At 44.8% G+C, this 26187-nt stretch overlaps 1 protein-coding gene across 4 annotated transcripts in view; it reads left to right on the top strand.

The window, feature by feature from the left end:
- Positions 1–26187, top strand: part of cnga4 (cyclic nucleotide gated channel subunit alpha 4) — a 127821-nt gene that overhangs the window by 31080 nt on the left and 70554 nt on the right. For 3 of the 4 annotated variants that reach the window (XM_087988495.1, XM_087988494.1, XM_087988493.1), the window contains one exon: positions 17484–17590. In XM_087988495.1, the coding sequence (XP_087844621.1) occupies positions 17484–17590 (107 nt within the window). Of the gene's footprint in view, positions 1–16559; positions 16656–17483; positions 17591–26187 lie in introns of those variants that run through there. The other variant, XM_087988496.1, reaches the window with a different exon arrangement.

The raw sequence follows: 26187 nt of genomic DNA, 5'->3' as shown, positions 1-26187 counted from the left end.
TTTTAAAGGGACACCAATTTCCAAGTGGAGACATCTTCACAGATCTGAAGACGATGAGTGGATATGACAGTTTGGTCCCCAGAGGCCATTCCTTTAAGGAGAATCACAGTAAAGTTGCAATAAAAAAATGAATCGCATTTGTTATTCTCATGAACTACCAACTAAAATAAATTGGATCAAGTTCCAACAAAATGTGAAAATTTGTGACTAGTATATGAACAGCTGAGGTGCACAGTAAGCCATACACAAACATAGGGAACATTAGAATAATACCATCAGACTCACAAGACACTGATTAGAGCATATTGCCATGAATAAGAGGAGGCAATGGCTTAGTGGTATTATCACTGGACTATTAATCCAGCGAGGAGAAAGTGAGGACTGCAGATGCTGGAGATCAGAGCTGAAAATGTGTTGCTGGAAAAGCGCAGCAGGTCAGGCAGCATCCAAGGAGCAGGAGAAACGACGTTTCGGGCATGAGCCCTTTCCTGAAGAAGGGCTCATGCCCGAAACGTCGATTCTCGTGCTCCTTGGATGCTGCCTGACCTGCTGCGCTTTTCCAGCAACACATTTTCAGCTATTAATCCAGTGACCAAGGTTAATGTTCTGGGGACTTGGGTTTAAATCCTGCCATGATAGAATTTGAATTCAATTTTTTAAAAATCTGGATTTAAGAGTCTAATATCAGGAAAAATCGATCAGATTTACTAATGTCCTTTAGAGAGGGAAATTGCCATCCTTACCTGGTCTGGTCGATATGTGACTCCAGACTCACAATCTGTCATTAACTCTTAAGGGCAGGTAGGGATGGGCAACAAATTCTGGCCTAACTAGCAGTTCCTCATCCTGTGAATGATTGGGACAAAGTTCTGGGTTTTCTGTTATTTGCTAGTGGAAATGAATGAATCCACTGGTTTTAGTAAACTCAATTTATATTCATGAGATAAGAAGTCCATTAAGAGGAACCATTTAGGACAGGAAAATAGATTCTTGGTGTTAGATTGTGTATCTGTGTTCCAGAAAGATAAATGGGAGACTGCAAAGTAGAGCAGGAGCAAAGATGTAAGGACAGGCAGATGAGAATGCTAAAAGCAGAACATTTCAAACAGAGGGTGGAATGTAAGTGTTATTAACCTCGACAAGAGAACTTTTGAAAGTGAGATTCAGTGATCCGTAGTGATTAAAAATAAAAGCAAAATGCTATGGATGCTGGAAATCTGAAATGAAACAGAATGTGGGAGAAACTCAGCAGGTCTGGAAGCATCTGTGGAGAGATAAAAGAGTTAATGTTTCGAAGCTGGTATGATTCTCCTTCGGAACTAAAAGGGTTTGAAAATGTTTTTGATGTACTTTTGACAGAGACAGAGGAGGAGCATGGAGGCAAATGGAAGAGACCTGTTGGAAAAGACACAGATAATGCTAGTAAAAGAGAAAAAGAGATGTAAAAGTTGAGTGTAAATTGAGGTGTGACAGGGAGAAAAGGAATCCTCTCTATAAAGAGCAAGATAAGACACAAACAAGACTAGGCTGTGGAAGGGGAGGAGGAAGAGAATATAAGAAAGTTCCTTAAGGAATGGCATCTCATTTTCTGCTTGCATGCTTTACCACCTGACTTCTCAACACTAAATTCAGTAACTTCAGAAACTGACCACCTTATGTCTGTTCTCCATTTTTCTTACATTGTGGGAAGTGTGAAATTGTCCCTTTTGGCAGGAAAAAACAAAAAAGAAGCATATTATCAAAATGGTGAGAGGTTTCAAAGCTGTGAGATGCAGAGGGATTTGGCGTTGTATTGCATGAATCTCAGAAGGTGAATGTGCAGATATAGCAAGTAATCAAGAAAGCTCATAGAACGTTATCACTTCGTGTGAGAGGAATTTTATACAAGAGTGCACCTACATCTTATGGTTTTTTGTTTAGGGTGAACGTTGAAAGGACGTTTCCTCTGTAGGAAAATCTAGAACTAAGGGGCTATAGTTTAAACATAAAGGATCGCTCTTTTAAAACAGATATGAGGAAAGATTATTTTCCCTCAGAGGGTTTGGAATTCCCTTCCCAAAAGGCAGTGGATGCAGAATCTTCAAACATTTTTAAAGTGGAGATAGATAGATTCTTGATTTTTATTTATTTATTTCAAAAATATACTTTATTCATAAAATACTTTGATGATCTGTACAACTGGACATGCCATACATATGTAAACATTCCATTTGTTTGCATACCAAAAACAGAGTAATCATTCCTATTTACAGGTCTGTACGATTACATTTTTAGCTGAGGCGTCAGCAGAGCCCAAATGACTGCGCGGGTCCCCTGTTCTTCTTTAGGCAGGCAGATGTTACACAGTGGTCTTTCCCCAGCGCGCCTTGGTGGCAGCTGCCCCAAGCTTCAGCACATCCCTCAACACGTAGTCCTGGACCTTGGAATGTGCCAGTCTGCAACACTCAGTCGGGGTCAACTCCTTCAGCTGGAAGATCAACAGGTTTCGGACCACCCAGAGAGCGTCCTTCACTGAGTTGATGATCCTCCAGGCACATTTGATGTTCGTCTCGGTGTGCGTCCCAGGGAACAGGCTGTAGAGCACGGAGTCCCGCGTCACTGCGCTGCTCGGGACGAACCTCGACAAATACCACTGCGTTCCTCTCCAGACTTCTTCTGCGTAGGCACATTCCAGAAGGAGGTGTGTGACAGTCTCGTCCCCCCTGCAGCCGCTTCGAGGGCAGCGTGCGGTGCGGCTGAGAGTCCGGGCGTGCATAAAGGATCTCACAGGCAGAGCCCTTCTCACCACCAGCCAAGCCATGTCTTGGTGCTTGTTGGAAAGTTCTGGCGATGAGGCATTCTGTCAAATGGCTTTGACAGTCTGCTCAGGGAACCGCTCGATAGGATCCACCCTCTCCTTTTCCCGAAGGGTCTCAAGGACACTACATGCTGACCACTTCCTGATGGACTTGTGGTCAAAGGTGTTTTTCTTCATAAACTTCTCCACGAAGGACAGGTGATATGGAACGGTCCAACTACTCGGAGCGTTCCGCGGCAGCGAGGCCAGGCCCATCCTTCGCAACACCGGGGACAGGTAGAACCTCAGTACGTAGTGACACTTGGTGTTTGCGTACCGGGGATCCACGCACAGCTTGATGCAGCCACACACAAAGGTGGCCATCAGGGTGAGGGTGGCATTGGGTGTATTTTTTCCCCTGTTTCCCAGATCTTTGTACAGCAAGTCCCTTCGGACCCAGTCCATCTTTGACCTCCATATAAACTGGAAGATGGCCCGGGTGACTGCAGCGGCACAGGTTCTGGGAATAGGCCAGACCTGTGCCACGTATAATAGCAATGACAGTGCCTCACACCTGATGACCAGGTTTGTTCCCGCGATGGAGAGCGACCGTAGCTTCCATCTGCCCACTTTCTGCCTCACCTTGCTGATACGCTCCTCCCAAGACTTGGTGCACGCCCCAGCCCCCCCAAACCAAATACCCAGCACCTTCAGGTGGTCGGTCCTGACAGTGAAGGGGATCGAGGATTGGTTGGCCCAGTTCCCGAAGAGCATGGCCTCGCTCTTGCCTCGGTTTACCTTGGCCCCCGAGGTCCGTTCGAACTGGTCACATATGCACATGAGTCTGCGCACGGACAGCGGATCCGAGCAGAAAACGGCGACGTCATCCATGTACAGGGAGGCCCTAACCTGCAGGCCCCCGCTGCCAGGAATAGTCACCCCTCTCAGGCTCGCATCCTTCCTGATGGACTCGGCAAATGGCTCTATGCAGCACACAAACAAGGCAGGAGAGAGAGGGCAGCCCTGCCTGACTCCAGATCTGACTGGGAAGCTATCTGATTCCCACCCATTGATTGAGACTGCACTGACAATGTTGGTGTAGAGCAGTCTGATCCAATTGCAGATTCCTTCCCCAAAGCCCATTTTGGAGAGAACATCTCTCATATACCTCTGTGATATCCTGTCAAAAGCTTTCTCCTGGTCCAGGCTGATCAGGTAGATTTCCAACCCTCTGTCCTGCATGTAGGCGATCGTATCCCTGAAGAGTGCGAGACTCTCAGCGATCTTCCTGCCCGGCACAGCACAGGTTTGGTCAGGGTGAATCACCGACCCCAGAGCAGACCTGACCCGGTTGGCGATTACCTTTGACAGAATTTTGTAATCCGCATTCAACAGTGAGATTGGTTTCCAATTTTTGAGTTCCTCCCTCTCCCCCTTCCGCTTGTAAATGAGGGTGATGATGCCTTTCCTCATGGATTCACTCATGGTACCTGCCCGAAACATACTGACATAAACCTCCAGCAGGTCGTGGCCAATCAAGTCCCACAGAGCGGAATAGAGCTCGACCGGTAAGCCGTTGCTTCCGGGAGTTTTATTCTTTTCGAAGGACTTGAGGGCCTTGGTCAGCTCGTCCAGAGATAGCGGCTGGTCCAGCCTCTCCCGTGTTTTGTCGTCTAAGACCTCCATGATAGAGGACAGGAACGACTGGTAGGCCGCGCTGTCGGTCGGCTTCGCGTCATACAGACTGGCATAGAAGGATTTACTGATCCTCATGACGTCAGCCTGAGATGACGTTATCGAGCCATCTTCTTCCTTCAGGCTGCTGAGCACGGAGCTCTCTTTGTGCACCTTCTGGAAGAAGAAACGTGTGCACGTCTTGTCCTGCTCCACCGAGTGGACCCTGGACCGGAAGATTATCTTGGAGGCCTCTGAAGCAAAGAGCGAGGCTCGCTGGCCCTTCACCTCCTTGAGGTCCTCCGTGACATCCACCTCCATCGTCTGCAGCAGGAGCAGGTTCTGCATACTTTCCTGGAGCTGGGACAGTTTTCCCCGCCTTTCTCTCGCCTCCTGAACACTTTTGAGGATGAAGAACCTCTTGATGTTCCCTTTTACTGTTTCCCACCAGTCCGCTGGGGACTCAAAGAGGGGCTTCACGGTTCTCCAACCTGCGTAGTCCCTCCTGAGCTCCTTAATTGCCAAGTGAAGATCTGAATCCCCAGGAGGGACCTCTTGGTTTCGCGATCAGTCAAAAGAATCACTAGCAGTACGGTCTGTTTAAAGCAAGGTTACCAATTTCATAAAATAAGGCAGCCAGGTGCAGATTTGTCCAGCAACTCAGAGGTTAAAAGTTTCTGTGTTCCGTGGAGAAATTGTGCAATTACAATTGAACAATAAGCAATTTTTATGTTTTTTTAAGAGACAGTACAGCCTTAATTACAAGGAAAGACCAATCAAATGTAATAAGGTGACATGATTGACAGCAGGTTAATCGAATGATATTTCTTGGGAAATGGTATTGTCTTACGCACATCATCATCTCATACTCACAGTGCAAGGTTAGTTTGAGTGGTCAGTTAATGTCTTACGATTCATTTTACGAAAAGTCCATTATTTGCTTTATCTTCTAATTCAGTTAACCCGGCAAAGCAGAAATGCAGGTTTACAGTGTCAAATCATAACTTGAAGCCATGTTGTTGTGTTATTTTAAATTGAAAAGCCATTTTGTGGTTAATAAAAGGCTACATATACTTGTGGCTCCTCTCAACAGCCTAAATTCAAATTTTAAATCCTCATCTTCCCCCTTTGGTCATTCTATGACCACATCATAAAAGTGAAGGCAGGGATCAGATTAATCCAATTCGATGGCAGCCAAAGACTGCCATACTTCCTCCTCCTCCAGGGAGGGACCGGGGCAGGAAATGGTGCTTCCTCATCTTCATCTAAGTGGAGAAGAAGCATTTTCTGGGTGGACTTAATGGTGTCAATAGAAGCTAATATTTTAGCAATAATACACTTAACAACAGCAATACCAATAAAAAGACCAACTAAAATAATAGCAGCATACATAGCCATATAGATTAACAGTTGTACCATGAGCCAAAACCCCAATCACCCCATCCTGCACCTTCATTCATTTGACTGTCAACGGTACAGATGTTATCTATATGCCTAGTAATGTTTTCAATGAGGTCAGTGACCCCCATGATGCATTTACCTTTGACTATGGCGCAAACTCCACCTTCCTTTGCAAGTATGTAATCGAGGGGATATTGGTTTTGTTGGGTAAATAGGTGCAATTCTGAAAGCATGTCCCTAATTTTAGATAAGACAGCAATTGTCTCATTACCCAAGAGGGTGAGACTACAAACAAGATAATTACGGTTTTGATGACTAATAACTCCTGAAGATCCTCCTACAGAAAAAACACTAAGAGCTGCATATCCCAAAGAGTGAGTTTTACTGTTTTGTAGAGCCTTTAGATTCTTTCATTCTGGGTAAAACTCAGTGGAGGCTAAACGTTTGACAAGGGAATTCCAATCTCGTTGCCAGATAATTGGACAGGGAACAGTAGTTGGAGAAAATGTTCCTACAGCTACAGCAGAGGGAGTACTTGGTTTGTTCAAGGCAAGGTAGTTAGATGCTTTATTATGACTAAAAAAAAACAAGTTTATTATAGATAATGGAGGGACCTTCCCAATAAAAAGCAGGCCTATCTTTGTGACTTCCCGGAGAATGTGGATATCCATGAATACACAATTTGATCTCGGATGTAGAGGGTAAAAATCGTCCAGTTGCATGAGGTGGGTCTCTCGATAAGAGACGTGGTTATTATCCCAAAATGGTTCCACCCATCCCATAATTGGGAAGACATTGGTGTTATTAGGGATTTTATAATGAAGGTGAGTGTTATTACCCACCCCACAAAGGGTTTGAATACCAGTGGTAATCGAGATACATTCCTCCTTAAGGTCCTTCAGGGAAGCAGTAACGGCTGATATATTTAATCATAGCACAGGGGATAGTTTTGGGCACTTTTACATAAGCGCAGCCCCATCCCGTACTATTGTAGCAATTTGGATAGGTCATCTGGATTTATTGGAGGAAGTCCATAAGCAAGTAGCGGGTGGGGATAGATAATGATTAAAATAAATATTACATCCCGTAAATACTTTAGAACCATTCCATTCCCCCATGTTCGGATTTGGGAGAATAAAAGGGGTCTGGGAATCTTTTGCTGAAATAAGGGCATAACAAACCACTTTATCCTCACCAAATACTCTATTATGGCTTTCGAGAAACAAATTATTAGTGAGGGATAATATTTCCCCTTTTTCTCTTTTACGGCATGGTCTATTTGGATGGGGACAAGGCTTACCAGGGTTACCCATAGTACAACTGAAATCAAACTGGCAAGGTAAAGACCATTGGGGCTTGTTCTGTAAAAGGATTGTTCAATCTTGTTGATGTAGTTGACCACTATGACAGTCATCTTGAGTAACGTTCCACACATCGAAGGAGTCAGTTTCTTGGCATACAAGAACATTATCCTGACATAAATGGTATACAGTCTCCAGTTGTTCAGGATCACACAGATAGACGGTCCCTTCTTGTGCAGAAATGCTAGCAATGGCAAGTCCATATAGCAGGGTGAAATTGATCCTGATCCTGGTAGTCATTTCTGAAGCAAGGGTTAGGATATTAAAACAGAAGGAAAATGACTAATCGAAAAAGGCAGCTATATCTAAATAATCTGGTTCAGATTCCTTTCTCAGTTCCCTGTCATTCCCATCACCTCCATCATCTCCCCCCCGTTTGATGGTTCTTCCAATGACTTTACAATAATGGATGTGGACCCAGGCAGAACGCCCAGCGATATTAACAGCAGTTGGGGTGGTGAGGAGGACCTGAAAGGGTCCTTCCCATCAAGGTTGGAGGCCGCGGCATGTCCAATTCTTGATGAGGGCAAAGGAGCCTGTCTCAATAGTAGGAACACCATCAAGGGAGGGGAGTTTTTCATGAGCAGCACATACTCCTAAATGAAGTCCTTACAAAATTTTAGTTAAGGAGGACATGTCTTCAGTCATGTGGTGAAAGTGAACAGGAGCAGTGGCGTGATTCCAAGGTGTGCAAAAAGCTCGGCCATAAACTATTTCAGCAGGAGCTAAACGAGTTCTACCAGCAGGAGTGCAGCGTAGGTGAAACAGAAGCAGAGGTAATATAGGAAAGGCCTGTCTCAGAAGTCAATTTTGCAAGTTTAGTTTTAAGAGTCTGGTTACAATGCTCCTCAAGACCTGCAGCCTGTGGGTGATAACACAATGGAGTTGACAGCGGATGCTGAATTGAGAGCATAAATCCTTATTTATGTCACCAGTAAAACGAGGACCGTTGTCAGAAGATAGACAAAGGCGAATACCAAATCTCTTTAAGTAGGATACTCACAACAGTTTTGGCAGGAGCATTAGGGTAGGCTTCAACCCATTTAGGAAAAAACATCAACAATAACTTTTGTAACTCAATGAAGTCAAGTTGAAGGGTTTGAAAGGGCCCATCAGGGAGGGGTGTCTGTCACACAGGGCAAGGAATACCCTTCCCCAGATTGTGTTCTGGGCAGGTGAGACATTCATTACTTACTTGTTGGACCATCTGCTGGAGGTATGGATGCCACCAAGTGGTTAAAAGCAGATCTAACGTTGAGTGAGCACCACAGTGTGTAGCATTATGAAGACAACTACCCAGAAAGCAAGAGCATCAGATGTACAAATTTGTCCAGCTGGCATGGTCCATAGTTTAGTAACAGGACTACAATAATGGCCGGCTTTGGACCACAACTGTCTTTCTGATTCAGAGGCATCCCTCTGTAAGGTAACAACATCTTGAATGGTTGGTATTAGTTTATCCAAGGTAGACCCACTCTTGTCAGAGCTTTCAGTCTGGCTCATCATTTTGGGCACAATCATAAGACGGTTTCAAGCGGCTTGTTTTGCAGCCATACAGCAGCACAGTTACCAATACCAACAGGAGATTGGCCAGTTCCATGGCCAGTACATTTGATAACAGAAACCTGTTTTGGGAGTAGGAGCACGGTCAAAAGGTCTGAGACAAGCTGGCGGTGAGAGATGGGAGTACCAGATGATATCAAAAGTCCTCTGTTACTCCAGAGTTGTCCAAAATCATGTACAACCCCAAAAGCATATCGGAAGTCAGTGTAAATGTTAACACGGAGCCCTGTCCCTAAATGCAAGCACAGATGAGGGCAAAAAGTTCAGCTTGTTGGCTGAAAAAGGGGTCTCAAAGGCAGCAGACTCCAGGGTAGAGCCATAATCGTCAACTATCGCATAGCCTGAAAGATGAGTTCCTGTATGGTTGCTCCTCATTCCTGAAGAACGTCGATTCTCCTGCTCCTTGGATGCTGCCTGACCTGCTGTGCTTTTCCAACAACACATTTTTCAGCTTCCTGTATGGTCAGTAGAGGAACTACCATCAGTGAACATATCAATATCAGGATTTAGGATTGGAGTATCATAGTGTTCTGGTCAAACTTGGGAGTCCTCATTAATGAGAGAAAACAATCATGTTTTGGAGTGGACAAGGGTGAAGGAGGATGAGCCAGGAAATTGGCAGTCCAATGGTAGTACAATGCTTAAAAGTCAATCGAGGATTATAAAGGTTTTGGCGAGCAGCAGTCAAATGTTGAGTTTGTAAATTTCCCAAGAGGGCAATTACAGAATGAGAACAGTAGATGACAATGTCTTGTTAGTGTAAGATTCTCTGCGGATGTTAGACTAAGATAAATGGCAGTTAAAATTTGGGTGCAGCGAGAATGTCCTAAAGCAACGGGGTCAAGTTTAGTAGAAAAATAGGCAACTGGGTGATGTTTATCTCCATGAAGTTGAGTAAGTACTGAAGAGGCACTTCATTCAGGGTGGTGCAGTACAATTGGAAGGGTCTGACATAAAGAGATCTTCCCAGAGCTGGAGCTTGTGACAAAGCTTGCTTTAGTTCATCAAAGGCTTCCTTTGCCTCTGAGGAGAGGTGAAAGGTACCTTCGTATGAGGAATATGGAGTCAACATCTTAATGAGGAGAGCTTTGTTGGGAATCCACTGTCTGCAGAAGTTGACTATGCCCAGCCATTGGCGCATTTGTTTCGCAGTGGTTGGGATTGGGAAGTTGGTAATTTGAGTGTTGCGGCTTTTGTTCCAGAGAGCATGAGTCAGCAGATATGATGAAGCCTAGGAACTTGACTTGACGTAGTGCAATGGAAACTTTACATGGAGAGATTACATATCCTCAGTACTTCAAAAAATTAAGGAGGAGAACAACATCAAAGCGGTTAGATACTTCATCAATACTAGCCACAAGGAAGTCATCTATGTATTGGATTAGTGTAGATCCACCTGTCAGGGTCAAAGACCGCAATTGTTTCTGTAAGGTCTGAGAGAAAAGGGTTGGAGAGTGAATAAAACCTTGAAGTAATCGAGTCCAGGTTAGCTGCTATCCATTAAAGGTGAAGGCAAGTAGATACTGACTGTTCTCATAAAGAGGCAAGGAGAAAAAGACATGTTGAAGGTCAGCAACGGTGAAAAACTTAGCATCTGATGGTATGGAGGATAAAATATGTGCTGGGTTTGGGACCAAGGCATGAAGTGGCTGGATAATGACGTTAATAGCTCTTAAATCTTGAATCAACGTATATTGGTCTGGGTTGCCAGGCCTTGGGACAGCCATAATTGGTGTATTACAAGGCGATTGGCATGGGACTAAGATGCTTTGATGGACAAAGTTATCAATTAAAGCAGTAAGGCTTAGTATTGCTTATTATTTTAGTGGGTACTGGCGACTGGATGGCAGAATAACATTTGGTTTTAAAGTAACTTGAATGGGTTCACAATTTGTAAGTCCAACATGGGAGGATGTCTCAGCCCATACATCAGGGTTGACTAAATCATGGATATACCGACTCTCTTGGTGCTGGAGTGTGGCATTGCAGGAGGTAGGAGTTGGATAATAGAGAATAGTCATGTCTTCTTGAAATGTCTGCAGCAGGTAACAATGTGGGTCAGCCTTGGTAATTGCACAGTGGACCATAGGGACCAGTTCCTTAGCATGGTGGAGCGGATTCACTTTCTGAGTGATGTAAAGGGCTGAGGAGTCCCCTTGCTCCACAGGTGAGAAGGTATTTCAACAAAATCTGCCTCGGGGTGGACTTTCCTGCTCTTCGGGTGCTGCCTGAACTGCTTTTCCAGCACCACTCTAATTTAGAATTTGGTTTCCTGCATCTGCAGTCCTTGTTTTTACCTAACAAAATCTGCCTCGCCTTCTGGACCGGTGACACGAGCTAAAATCTGTACAGTCTATTTAGTTCCAATTAAACCTGGAAGAAGTTTTCAAGAAATTTATCTTAGCCTGTTCGATCATAAGCAAGAGTAATGTGACCTCCAGAGACTTGAGGGTCAAAATCAAGTGACCACCATTGTGGTTTAGTGGACACATACAGCTGGTGTTCAGATGAGTCAGAATCAAGGGGGAACATGCAAGTTTAACTTGAAAGGCACACAGCAGAGCTCGTCCCATCAGGTTACATGATAAGTTGGTTGTAATCACAAAGTGATGAAACAGGCTTGGAAATAGATGGGGACAGGATCAGAAAGTGGATATCTGTGGCTTTCTCCTTGGAGACCAGATAAAGTCTTCCTCCTGGACTACAAATTCCGATTTTACACGGATTGGAAGTTTTTCTTCGCTTTGTTGTTTCTATAAAACCCTAGTCATAACTTGAAGCCATTTTGTTGTGTTATTTTAAATTGAAAAGCCATTTTATGATTAATAAAAGCCTACATATACTTGTTGCTCCCGACAACTGCCTAAATCCAAATTTTAAATCCTCACAAGGAGATGATAGATTATCAGGGATATGCACAAATGCAGCATTGAAGATCAAAATAGATCAGTCATGATCTTAAATGGTGGAGAAGGTTCCAAGAGCAAAGTGGTTTACTCCTGCTCCTTGTTCATATGTTAGGTCACAGAGTCATAGAGATCTGCAGCACAGTAAAAGACCTTTTGTCCCATCATGTCCACGTTAGTCAAAAACAAGCACCGAACTATCCTAGTTCCATTTTCTAGCACTTGGCACGTAGCCTTGTATAACTTGGCATCGCAATTGCATATCCAAATACATCACTAAATAGTGGAGGCTGATTGAGACAGTGAAAGGGAGATATGAGGTGTATTCACTTTACAAACTGAGCCCTCTCTGATTATCCAAAACTGAAGTACCAGAATAGTTAGATATTGTTTTCTTCTACTGAAAGGAAAAACAACAACTTGGGATGGCACGGTGACTCAGTAGTTAGCACTACTGCCTCACAGCACCAGGGACCCAGGTTCAATTCCAACCTTTAGTGACTGTCTGTGTGGAGGTTGCACATTCTCCCCGTGTCTGCGCTGATCTCCTCTGGGTGTTCTGGTTTCTTCCCACAGTCCAAAGATGTGCAGATTAGGTGAATTAGCCATGATAAATTGCCCATAGTGTGCGTGGATGTGTAGGTTACATGCATTAGTCAGCGGTAAATGTAGAGTAATAGGGGAATGGGTCTGAGTGGGATACTCTTCGGAGGGTCGGTGGACTTGCTGGGCCGCAGAGCCTGTTTCCACACTGTAAGGCTTCCATGATTTTATGGATCTAGTGAGATTACTTACAGTATTGAAGATAATCTCTAGAAATAAACCAGGAAGCACAACGTTAGCAAGACTTAATGTAGAAATAGGGGAATCCGCACCAATAAAACAACATTCTTAAAATTGACGGCAGGATGAAGAAAACTCAAGTAAAAACAAAGATTCAATATACGCTTGAAAATCACTAGATTAAACCTTATCAAAACAGCTAGAGTACTCACATGGTGATACTTCGTAAACTTTACAGGTTGACTGGAATCTGCATAAATTATAGAAAAGTAAATGTAGTGATGTAAACACATTCATATCCAATTTCACAATTAGGAGATTGTATTGATTAGCTTGGCAATGCCTCATTCTTTACTGAGATTTGATTTATTGAAGGAAAACTAGCAAATCTATTGACATCAAGAATGAAGGAGAGATTTGCCTTTGTTACACCAGTTTGGCTATATCAATGTTGAGGCGCGCCATTTGGGTTTAAAAACACTGCAGCTAGTTTCCAAATGCTTGTGAACCCAAGTCATCACAAGTTTATCAAATTGTGCAGGATCAAATGATGTATAAATAAGCAGCAATATTTGGGAAGGACATGTAACTTGATTGGAGGCCTTATAGTTAGTTGATCTGGTGATAAATCTTGTCATGTGTGAAAGTGCAGTTGTTAAGCTAGGTTCCACTATGGGCAAAAAGACAAATATTGCTGAGGACAAGGAAAATAAAATTCCTGATCCTAAAACTAGACAGGAAATCATGAAACTTTTGGAAATGTGTAGATTCTATGTAGAATTTGTGCCAAATTTCAGCATGATAGCTGTTCCCCAAAGATTGACTCCATCAGCAGGCAACAGTAACATGATCATAGGCACAAGGAACAGGAGTGCCATTTGCCCCACCATTCAATACCATTGTGGCTGATCAGACACTTCAATAGGTTTTACTCAGCCCATCCCCATAACCCTTTATCCCACCAATACTCAGAAATCTACAATCTCAATCTTAATCATTCTCAGGGATAGAGAATTGCAAAGGTTCACAACCCTCTGGGTAAAAACAATTCTTATCGCCATCCGAAATGACATCCCCCTATTTTTAAACTGTGCTCTCTCATCTCGACTCCGAACCAGGGGGAACATGCAACCTGCATATCGATAGGTATTTTGTAGGTTTCAGTGAAATCATCTCTCATTCTCTGAAACTCTGGAGAATACGGCCCCAGTTCACCCAACCCCTCTTCTTTGGACAATCCCATGATCCCAGGAACAAGTCTGGTGAACCTCTATCGCATTTACTTTATGGCAATCATATCTTTCCTGAGAAAAGGAACCAGAATTGCACAAAGTACTCCAGGTACAGTCTAATCAAGCTCCTGGACAGTTGAAGGAGAAAGCGAGGACTGCAGATGCTGGATATCAGAGTCGAGACTGTGGTGCTGGAGAAACACAGCAGGTCAGGAGAATTGACGTTTCAGGTATAAGCCCTTCATCATCATTCTGCTCCTCGGATGCTGCCTGACCTGCTGTGCTTCTCCAGCACTAACTCTCCTGTACAATTGAAGCAAGACTTCACTACTCCTATACTCAAATCTTCTTGCAATAAGATTAACATTCCGATAAGTCTTTCTCATCGCTTGCTGCATTTAGTCATCGGTGACTCATTGACAAATACAACTGTGTACCACAGTCTCTAATCCCTTACTCTTGAAGACATATTCTTCACATCTGTTCCTCCTATCGAAGTAGAGAACCTTACAATTTTCCACGTTATATTCCATCTGCCATGTTCTTGCCCATTCAATAAATTTATCCAAATCCCCCTGAAGCTGCTTTAAATCTTCATCACACATGCATACCCACTTGACTTTGTATCATCCACAAATATTTTATTGGAAATATTATGCTTGGTCCCCAAATTGCAGACCTTGGTGTATATTGTGAACAGATGGGACCCAAATATTGATCCTTGCAGTATCTCACAAGTCGAAGTCTGCCAATGTGAGAATGACCCATTTATTCTTCTCTTTGTTTTCTGTCTCTTAGCCAATCATTATGCTTCGTCAGTTTATTATCCTGTATACGATATGCTTGAATCTTTCTAACCAGCCTCCTGTGGGGGACCTTATCAAACACCTTTTGAAAATCCAAATATATTACATTCATTGACTCCCTTTATCAATTTTGTTAGTAACTTTTTCAAAAACCTTCACCAACATTGTCAAGCACACCTTCCTATCTATAAATCCACACTGATTATGTCCAATCAGATCATTACTATCCAAGAGGCCGTTTATCACTCCCTCTATAATAGATTCTAGATTTTCCCTACTATTCTAGTACAACCTCTTACTAAATGTAGTTTCCTTCAATTCCCCATTCTTCTTAACCGTGTGACCTCCAGTTCTGGGAAATTGATTGTACTTTTCTCAGTGTAAACAGACCCAAAGTAACCATTCCACCTCTCTGCCATTTTTTAGCTTCTGATAAACCCAAATTTGACATAGCCAAACATTTCCTTATTATGTGGATGTAGAAGCTTTTAAAGTCCATTTTTATGTTTATTGTTAAAATGCATTTATTGTTTATTCCCTCTTTCCTTATCAGATTCTTCATCTCCTTTGGTTTTGAAAAATATCCCAATCCTCAGATTCACCTCTATTTCTGGCAACTTTATTAGCATTTTCTTTCGATTTTATATAATCCTTATCTCCCTTTGTTAGCCATGGCTGACACCTTTATTAAGTTCTGGGGCCCTTTAACTCTTTAAAAACCATCCAATGCCTAGGTATGGTCAGGCCTTTTAATGTAGTTTCCAAAACCCCCCCTCAATTAATTTGTGCCTCATAACTTCATAAATTCCCTTCTTTGAACTAAACACTCTTGCCTCAGACTGAACTACCTCACCTTCAGACATACACTAATGTTAAATTCTATCATATTGTAATCACTTATTCCAAATGTTTCTCTCACAACAAAGTTTTATAATGACTCCTTTTTCTAGTTGGTTCTTTTTAAAAAATTCACATGTGGGATATGGTCGTCGATGCCTGTCCCTAGTTGCGCTTGAGAAGGTGGGGGTGAGCTGCCTCTTGAACTGCTGCAGTCCACCTGTCGTGGGTTGACCCACAATGCCCTTAGGGAGGGAATTCCAGGATTTTGATCCAGTGAAAGTGAAGGAACGGGCATATATTTCCAAGTCAGGATGGGGAGTGCCCTTGTCCTTCTAGATTGAAATGGTTAAGGTTTGGAAGATACTGTCAAAGGATGTTTGGTGAATTTATGCAATGCATTTTGAAGATAATATACGCTGCTGCTACTGAGTGTTTGATGGTGGAAGAAGTGGATGTTTGTGAATGTGGTGTCAATCAAGTGGACTGTTTTGTCCTGGATGGTGTCAAGTGTCTTGAATGTTGTTGGACCTGCCCCCATCCAGGCAAGTGGGGAGTTGTCCATTGCACTCCTGACGTGTGCCTTGTAGATGGTGGACAGGCTCTGGGAGTCAGCAAGTGAGTTACACATTGCAGGATTCCCAACCTCTGACCTACTCTTGTAGCTGCTGTGTTTATGTGGTGAGTCCAGTTGAGTTTCTGTTCAATGATAACCCCCAGGATGTTGATAGTGAGGGATTCAATGATGGTAACACCACTGAATGTCAAGGGGTCTGGATTAGATTGTCTCTTAGTGGTTATGCTCACTTCCTGGCATTTGTGTGGTGTGAATATTACTTGCCACTTGTCAGTCCAAGACTGGATATTGTCCACATCTTGATGCTTTTGAACATTAACCTGCTTCAGTATCTGAGGAGTGATTAGTGGTACTCAACATGCGTTAGCGAACATCCCACTTCTGACCTTAGGATGGAGGGAAGGTCATTGATGAAGCCAATTGAAGATGGTTGGGCCTAGGACACTCCCCTGAGGACCACCTGCAGAGATGTCATGGAGCTGAGATGACTGACTTCCAGCAACCACAACCATCTCCCTAATGTGTCAGGTATGACTCCCCCCGACGGAGAGATTGCCCCAATTCCCATTGACTCGCACTTTGCTCAGGCTGTTTGATATTGACTGTTGAGTAGCCTGAGTACAGGTGTGTCTCTCTTTCAGGTCCAGCTGCCTCATCTCGACTTCCCTATATACACTCCCCGGCTCGAGATGTCATTAATATCTGGGGATGCTGATGACGAGATTTCTGAGAGAAATCAGTAGGTTCTGTTTTGGTCACATTTGCTATTTGCATATTGTAGGGTGTTCAACCGCAGTCTATTAGCCACATATATCACATATTAATTATGAATTAATGGTAGGTTGTATTATTGTTCTAAGATTGCAAAGTTTATTGTTATTTATTCAAAACGATATAATCCTGTGGCTTTATTCTTTTTAGTGGATTCCCTGAAGCTCATTGTTCTCTATTTTAAGAATAAAATATTACTGATCCCTCACCAGAATCCAAAACAAAATTGGTGGATTGATGTGGGATCATTAAATAATTTAGAGTCTCTTCCAGGATCATATCATGATTTGAGGACAGTGCTGTCAAATGTGACCAAGCTGGATCCCACTGATTTTCAGCAGTTCACTACAAATGCTATTGACACACTGGCTCATTAAATCTCGTTAAACTGCACTAGGAATCACGCAGGTGGAAATAGAGGGAAGCAACCAAGAAAAAGAGGATAGAGAGAAGATAATAAATAATAGATTGTGCCAGAGAGCAACAGAGAAAGTAGATAATAATGGAGAGATAGAATGTGATGGAGAATAACTGAAAGAGAAATTAAAGAAATCAAAATGTGATAGTGAGTGACAAAGAGAGGGAGGGATGGCAGGACTGTGACGCTGAGAGTGTGGTAAGTGATTGCAATGATAACCTGTAGCTGCTGAATAGGTGGCAGCTTTGAGTCGGACTGGATCAAGAAATGGGGGAGGGATTGTGTGTGGTGTGGGATCTGGCTGAGCACTTGGCCACTGGCTGTTTCTTCCTGCCTGCTACCCAGACCGCTTTAACACTCAATCTGATTGCTTCCCAGGTGGAGCTTCACTGACCTTCAGTCCCATTACCTGTCTGTGTGGCTCTTTCTGGATTACCTGTCAGATCTCATCTACCTGCTGAGTATGGCAGTCAGGTTTAACACAGGTGAGTGTGTTTCCATGTGTCCACTTTGTTTTTGAGGCTAAGGTGAAAACACGAATCATTCACCCCATGAACATATTCAAGTTAATTATGCTGAGTCAGAGAGGGTTGATGAGGCTAATACTGTTGATGTGGTATACATGGACTTGCCGAAGGTCTTTGACACAGTGCCATACAACAGCCCAGCAAATCTGAAACTCATGGGATAAAAGGGACAGGAGCAATGTGGATACAAAACTGTCTGAGTGAGAGGGAACAGAGAGTAATCGATCATGGAATTATTTCAGGTTAATAATGGAATTCCCAGATTGGGACCTCTGCTAATTCGGATACACAGAATGCAATTTCAGAGTTTGCAGATGAATATAACTTGGGAGCAATCTAAGCTGTGAGGAGGACAGTGGGTGGAGTGAAGGTTACATGGCAGGTGAAGTTCACTGCAGAGAAGGTTAGATCGCAGGTGAAGTTCACTGCAGAGACGGTTAGGTTAGATTAGATTACTTAGATTATTTACAGTGTGGAAACAGGCCCTTCAGTCCAACAAGTCCACACCGACCCGCCGAAGCGCAACCCACCCAGGCCCATTCCCCTACATTTACCCCATCACCTAAACTACGCGCAATTTAGCATGGCCAATTCACCTAACCTGCACATTTTTGGACTGTTGGAGGAAACCGGAGAACCCGGAGGAAACGCAGACACGGGGAGAATGTGCAAACTCCACACAGACAGTCGCCTGAGGCAGGAATTGAACCCGGTCTCTGGCGCTGTGAGGCAGCAGTGCTAACAACTGAGTGACCATGCAGGTGAAGTCCAATGCAGTGAAGGTTACATCGCAGGTGAAGCTTAATGCAGAGGTGGTTCCATCGCAAGTAAAGTTCAATGCAGTGAAGACTAGATCGCAGGAGCAGCTCACTGCAGAAAAAGTTAGATCGCAGGTGAAGCTCAATGCAGAAAAGGTTAGATCACAACTGAAGCTCAATGCTGAGACGGTTAGATCGCAGGTGAAGCTCAATGCAGAGACGGTTAGATCGCAGGTGAAGCTCAATGCAGAGACGGTTAGATCGCAGGTGAAGCTCAATCCAGAGACGGTTTGATCGCAGGTGAAGCTCAATCCAGAGACGGTTTGATCGCAGGTGAAGCTCAATTCCGAGACAATTAGATCTCAGGTGAAGCTCAATGCAGAGACGGTTAGATCGCAGGTGAAGCTCAATGCAGAGTCGCTTAGATCGCAGGTGAAGTTCAATGTAGAGATGGTTAGATCACAGCTAAAGCTAAATGCAGTGAAGGTTAGATCACAGGTGAGGTTCAGTGCAGAGACCCTTAGGTCGCAGGTGAAGTTCAACGCCGAGAGGGTTAGATTGCGGGTGAAGCTGAATACAGAGACGGTTAGATCGCAGGTGAAGCTCAATACTCAGAAGGTTAGATCACAGGTGAAGCTCAATGCAGAGACGGTTAGATCGCGGGTGAAGCTGAATACAGAGACGGTTAGATCGCAGGTGAAGTTCAATGCGGAGACAGATCGCAGGTGCAGCTCAGTGCAGGGACGGTTATATCACAGGTGAGGTTCAGTGCAGAGACGGTTAGATCGCAGTTGAAGCTCAAAGCAGAGATGGTTAGATCGCAGGTAAAGCTCAATGCAGAGACGGTTAGATCGCAGGTAAAGCTCAATGCAGAGACGGTTAGATCGCAGGTAAAGCTCAAAGCAGAGATGGTTAGATCGCAGGTAAAGCTCAATGCAGAGGAGGTTAGATTGCAGGTGAAGTTCAATGCAGAGACGGTTACATCGCAGGTGACACTCAATGCAGAGACTGTTAGATCGCATGTTAAGTTCAATGCACAGACTGTTAGATTACAGGTGAAGTTCAATGTAGAGAGGGTTAGATGAAGGTTTGTAGTTCAGGTTGAGGTTTAGAGTGTAGGTTTGATCGCTGAGCTGTAGGTTTGATATCCAGATGTTTCATTACCTGGCTAGGTAACATCATCAGTGGCGACCTCCAAGTGAAGTGAAGCTGTTGTCTCCTGCTTTCTATGTATATCTTTCTCCTGGATGAGGTTCCTGGGGTTTGTGGTGATGTCATTTCCTGTTCGTTTTCTGAGGGGTTGATAGATGGCATGTAGATCTATGTGCTTGTTTATGTCGTTGTGGTTGGAGTGCCAGGCCTCTAGGAATTCTCTGGCATGTCTTTGCTTAGCCTGTCCCAGGATAGATGTGTTGTCCTAGTTGAAATGGTGGGTTTTTTCATCCGTGTGTAGAGCTATGAGGGAGAGGGGGGTCGTGTCTTTTTGTGGCTAGCTGGTGTTCATGTATCCTGGTGGCTAACTTTCTTCCTGTTTGTCCTACATAGTGTTTGTGGCAGTCCTTGCATGGAATTTTGTAGATGACGTTGGTTTTGTCCATGGGTTGTACTGGGTCTTTTAAATTTGTTAGTTTTTGTTTGAGAGTGTTGGTGGGTTTGTGTGCTACTAGGATTCCGAGGGGTCTTAGTAGTCTGGCTGTCATTTCTGAAACTTCTTTGATATATGGTAAGGTGGTTAGGGTTTCTGGCTGTGTTTGGTCTGCTTGTCATGGTTTGTTCTTGGGGAATCTGCGGACTGTGTTTTTTGAGTATCCGTTCTTCTTGAATACATCGTATTGGTGGTTCTCCTCTGTTTTCTGAAGTTTGTCTGTGCTGCAGTGTGAGGTGGCTCGTTGGAATAGTGTTCTGATACAGCTTCGTTTGTGTGTGTTGGGATGGTTGCTGGTGTAGTTAAGTATTTGGTCAGTGTTTGTTGGTTTTCCGTATACGCAGGTTTGTAATTCTCTGTTGTCCTTTCTTTCTACTGTGACGTCCAGGAATGCGAGTTTGTTGTCGGTTTCTTCCTCCTTGGTGAACTTTATGCCTGTGAGGGTGTTGTTGATGATGTTAAATGTCTCTTCTATGTTGTTTCGTTTTGTGGTGACAAAGGTGTCATCTACGTAGCGGACCCAGATTTTTGGTTTGATGCACTATTCGCAGACACCAACACCTACCAAAAGGTGGCACTTACATTACAGACAGTAGAATGGACAAAACCAACGTCATCTATAAATTCCATGCAAGGACTGCCACAAACACTACGTACGACAAACAGGAAGAAAGTTAGCCACCAGGATACACGAACACCAGCTAGCCACAAAAAGACACGACCCTCTCTCCCTCGTAGGCCTACACACGGATAAAAAAAAACACCATTTTGACTGGGACAACACATCTATCCTGGGACAGGATAAGCAAAGACATGCCAGAGAATTCCTAGAGGCCTGGCACTCCAACCACAATGCCATAAACAAGCACATTGATCCAGATGCCATCTATCAACCCCTCAGAAAACGAACAGGAAATGACATCACCACAAACCCCAGGAACCCCATCCAGGAGAAAGATATACAAAGAAAGCAGGAGACAACAGCTTCACTTCACTTGGACGTCGCCACTGATGATGTTACCTAGCCAGGTAATGAAACGTCTGGATATCAAACCTACAGCTCAGCGAGCAAACGTACATCCTAGAAGGTGAGATCGCAGGTGAGGCTCAATGCAGAGACGGTTAGATCGCAGTTGAGGTTCTGTGCAGAGACGGTTAGATCGCAGGTGAAGCTCAATACGGAGACAGATCGCAGGTGCAGCTCAGTGCAGGGACGGTTATATCACAGGTGAGGTTCAGTGCAGAGACGGTTAGATCGCAGTTGAAGCTCAAAGCAGAGATGGTTAGATCGCAGGTAAAGCTCACTGCAGAGAAAGTTAGATCGCAGGTAAAGCTCAATGCAAAGACGTTTAGATCGCAGGTGAGGTTCAGTGCAGAGACGGTTAGATCGCAGGTGAAGCTCACTGCAGAGAAGGTTAGATCGCAGGTAAAGCTCACTGCAGAGAAGGTTAGATCGCAGGTAAAGCTCAATGCAAAGACGTTTAGATCGCAGGTGAGGTTCAGTGCAGAGACGGTTAGATCGCAGGTGAAGCTCAATACGGAGACAGATCGCAGGTGAAGGTCAGTGCAGAGACTGTTAGATCGCACGTGAAGCTCAATGCAGAGGTGGTTAGATCGCAGGTGAAGCTCACTGCAGAGGAGGATAGATCCCAGATAAAGCTCAATGCAGAGACGGTTAGATCGCAGGTGAAGCTCAATGCAGAGACGGTTAGATCGCAGGTAAAGTTCAATGCAGAGACGGTTAGATCGCAGGTGAAGCTCAATGCAGAGACGGTTAGATCGCAGGTAAAGTTCAATGCAGAGACGGTTAGATCGCAGGTGAAGCTCAATGCAGAGACGGTTAGATCGCAGGTGAAGTTCAATGCAGAGACGGTTAGATCGCAGGTAAAGTTCAATGCAGAGACGGTTAGATCGCAGGTGAAGCTCAATGCAGAGACGGTTAGATCGCAGGTGAAGTTCAATGCAGAGACGGTTAGATCGCAGGTAAAGTTCAATGCAGAGACGGTTAGATCGCAGGTAAAGCTCAATGCAGAGACGGTTAGAACGCAGGTAAAGCTCAATGCAGAGACGGTTAGATCGCAGGTGAAGCTCAATGCAGAGACGGTTAGATCGCAGGTAAAGTTCAATGCAGAGACGGTTAGATCGCAGGTGAAGCTCAATGCAGAGACGGTTAGATCGCAGGTGAAGTTCAATGCAGAGACGGTTAGATCGCAGGTAAAGTTCAATGCAGAGACGGTTAGATCGCAGGTGAAGCTCAATGCAGAGACGGTTAGATCGCAGGTGAAGTTCAATGCAGAGACGGTTAGATCGCAGGTAAAGTTCAATGCAGAGACGGTTAGATCGCAGGTAAAGCTCAATGCAGAGACGGTTAGATCGCAGGTAAAGCTCAATGCAGAGACGGTTAGATCGCAGGTAAAGTTCAATGCAGAGACGGTTAGATCGCAGGTGAAGTTCAATGCAGAGACGGTTAGATCGCAGCTGAAGTTCATTGCAGAGACGGTTAGATCGCAGGTGAAGTTCAATGCAGAGACGGTTAGATCGCAGGTGAAGTTCAATGCAGAAACGGTTAGATCGCAGGTGAAGTTCAATGCAGAGACGGTTAGATCGCAGGTGAAGCGCAATGCAGAGACGGTTAGATCGCAGGTGAAGTTCATTGCAGAGACGGTTAGATCACAGGTGAAGCTCAATGCAGAGACGGTTAGATAGCAGGTGAAGTTCATTGCAGAGACGGTTAGATCGCAGGTGAAGTTCATTGCAGAGACGTTTAGATCGCAGGTGAAGTTCAATGCAGAGACGGTTAGATCGCAGGTGAAGTTCAATGCAGAGACGGTTAGTTCGCAGGTGAAGCGCAATGCAGAGACGGTTAGATCGCAGGTGAAGTTCATTGCAGAGACGGTTAGATCACAGGTGAAGCTCAATGCAGAGACGGTTAGATAGCAGGTGAAGTTCATTGCAGAGACGGTTAGATCACAGGTGAAGCTCAATGCAGAGACGGTTAGATAGCAGGTGAAGTTCATTGCAGAGACGGTTAGATCACAGGTGAAGCTCAATGCAGAGACGGTTAGATCGCAGGTGAAGTTCATTGCAGAGACAGTTAGATCACAGGTGAAGCTCAATGCAGAGACGGTTAGATAGCAGGTGAAGTTCATTGCAGAGACGGTTAGATCGCAGGTGAAGCTCAATGCAGAGACGGTTAGATCGCATGTGAAGTTTATTGCAGAGACGGTTAGATCGCAGGTGAAGCTCAATGCAGAGACGGTTAGATCGCAGGTGAAGTTCATTGCAGAGATGGTTAGATCGCAGGTGAAGCTCAATGCAGAGACGGTTAGATCGCAGGTGAAGCTCAATGCAGAGACGGTTAGATCGCAGGTGAAGTTCATTGCAGAGACGGTTAGATCGCAGGAGAAGCGCAATGCAGAAACGGTTAGATCGCAGGTGAAGCTCAATGCAGAGACGGTTAGATCGCAGGTGAAGTTCATTGCAGAGACGGTTAGATCGCAGGTGAAGCGCAATGCAGAGACGGTTAGATCGCAGGTGAAGTTCATTGCAGAGACGGTTAGATCGCAGGTGAAGCTCAATGCAGAGACGGTTAGATCGCAGGTGAAGCGCAATGCAGAGACGGTTAGATCGCAGGTGAAGTTCATTGCAGAGACGGTTAGATCGCAGGTGAAGCGCAATGCAGAGACGGTTAGATCGCAGGTGAAGTTCATTGCAGAGACGGTTAGATCGCAGGTGAAGCGCAATGCAGAGACGGTTAGATCGCAGGTGAAGTTCATTGCAGAGACGGTTAGATCGCAGGTGAAGCTCAATGCAGAGACGGTTAGATCGCAGGTGAAGCGCAATGCGGAGACGGTTAGATCGCAGGTGAAGCTCAATGCAGAAACGGTTAGATCGCAGGTGAAGTTCATTGCAGAGACGTTTAGATCGCAGGTGAAGTTCAATGCAGAGACGGTTAGATCGCAGGTGAAGTTCAATGCAGAGACGGTTAGATCGCAGGTGAAGTTCAATGCAGAGACGGTTAGTTCGCAGGTGAAGCGCAATGCAGAGACGGTTAGATCGCAGGTGAGGCTCATTGCAGAGACAGTTAGGTCATAGGCAAAGCTCAATGCAGTGAAGGTTAGATCGCAGGTGAAGCTCAATGCAGAGATGGCTACATTGCAGGTGAAACTCAATGCCGTGAAAGCTTGAACGCAAGTGAAGCTCAATGCAGACATGGCTAGATCACAGGTGGAGCTCAATGCAGAGACGGTTTCACCGCAGGTGAAGTTCAGTGCAGACACGGTTAGATCGCAGCTGAAGATCAGTGCAGAAAAGGTTAGATCGCAGCTGAAGTTCAGTGCAGAGACGGTTAGATCGCAGGTGAAGCTCAATGCAGAGACTGTTAGATCGCGGGTGAAGCTCAATGCAGAGACGGTTAGATCGCAGGTGAAGCTGAATGCCTGGACGGTTAGATCGCAGGTGAAGCTCAATGCAGAGACAGTTAGATTGCAGGTTAACCTCAATGCAATGAAGGTTAGATCGCAGGTGAAGTTCAATGCAGAGACGGTTAGATCGCAGGTGTAGCTCAGTGCAGAGACGGTTAGATCGCAGGTGAAGCTCAATTCAGAGATGGTTAGATCGCAGGTGAAGTTCAATGCAGAGACGGTTAGATCGCAGGTGAAGCTCAATGCAGAGGCAATTAGATCGCAGGTAAAGTTCAATGCAGAGACGGTTAGATCGCAGGTGAAGCTCAATGCAGAGGCAATTAGATCGCAGGTAAAGTTCAATGCAGAGACGGTTAGATCGCAGGTGAAGGTCAATGCAGAGACGGTTAGATTGCAGGTGAAGCTCACTGCAGAGGAGGTTAGATCGCAGGTAAAGCTCAATGCAGAGACGGTTAGATCGCAGGTGAAGCTCAATGCAGAGAATGTTAGATTGCAGGTGAAGCTCAATGCAGAGACGGTTAGATCGCAGGTGAAGCTCAATGCAGAGAAGGTTAGATCGCAGGTGAAGCTCAATGCAGAGACGTTTTCACCACAGGTGACGTTCAGTGCAGACACGGTTAGATCGCAGCTGAAGTTCAGTGCAGAGACGGTTAGATCGCAGCTGAAGTTCAGTGCAGACACGGTTAGATCGCAGCTGAAGTTCAATGCAGAGACGGTTAGATCGCAGGTGAAGCTCAATTCAGAGACGGTTAGATCGCAGCTGAAGGTCAATGCAGAGACGGTTAGATTGCAGGTGAAGCTCACTGCAGAGACGGTTAGATCGCAGGTGAAGCTCAATGCTGAGAAGGTTAGATCGCAGGTGAAGCTCAATGTAGAAACAGTTAGATCGCAGGTGAGGTTCAGTGCAGAGACTGTAAGATCGCACGTGAAGCTCAATGCAGAGGCGATTAGATCGCAGGTGAAGCTCACTGCAGAGGAGGTTAGATCACAGGTAAAGCTCAATGCAGAGGCGATTAGATCGCAGGTGAAGCTCACTGCAGAGGAGGTTAGATCGCAGGTAAAGCTCAATGCAGAGGAGGTTAGATTGCAGGAGAAGCTCTCTGCAGAGACGGTTAGTTCGCAGGTAAAGCTCAATGCAGAGACGGCGACATCGCAAGTGAAGCTCAATGCAGAGACGGTTAGATCGCAGGTGAAGGTCAATGCAGAGACGGTTAGATTGCAGGTGAAGCTCACTGCAGAGGAGGTTAGATCGCAGGTAAAGCTCAATGCAGAGACGGTTAGATCGCAGGTGAAGCTCAATGCAGAGAAGGTTAGATCGCAGGTGAAGCTCAATGCAGAGACGGTTAGATCGCAGGTGAAGCTCAATGCAGAGAAGGTTAGATTGCAGGTGGAGCTCAATTCAGAGACGGTTAGATCGCAGGTGAAGGTCAATGCAGAGATGGTTAGATCGCAGGTTAAGCTCAATGCAGAGACTGTTAGATCGCAGGTAAAGCTCAATGCAGTGAAGGTTAGATCGCGGGTGAAGCTCAATGCAGAGACGGTTAGATCGCAGGTGAAGGTCAATGCAGAGTCGGTTAGATCGCAGGTAAAGCTCAATGCAGTGAAGGTTAGATCGCGGGTGAAGCTCAATGCAGTGAAGGTTAGATCGCAGGTGAAGCTCAATGCCTGGACGGTTAGATCGCAGGTGAAGCTCAATGCAGAGACAGTTAGATTGCAGGTTAAACTCAA

Source organism: Chiloscyllium plagiosum, unplaced genomic scaffold (assembly GCF_037043375.1).
Source record: "Chiloscyllium plagiosum isolate Xiang-an unplaced genomic scaffold, Cpla_swu_hap1 HiC_scaffold_6, whole genome shotgun sequence".
NCBI classification, from domain to species: Eukaryota; Metazoa; Chordata; class Chondrichthyes; order Orectolobiformes; family Hemiscylliidae; genus Chiloscyllium; species Chiloscyllium plagiosum.
This window is presented reverse-complemented; position numbering and strand designations above follow the sequence as displayed.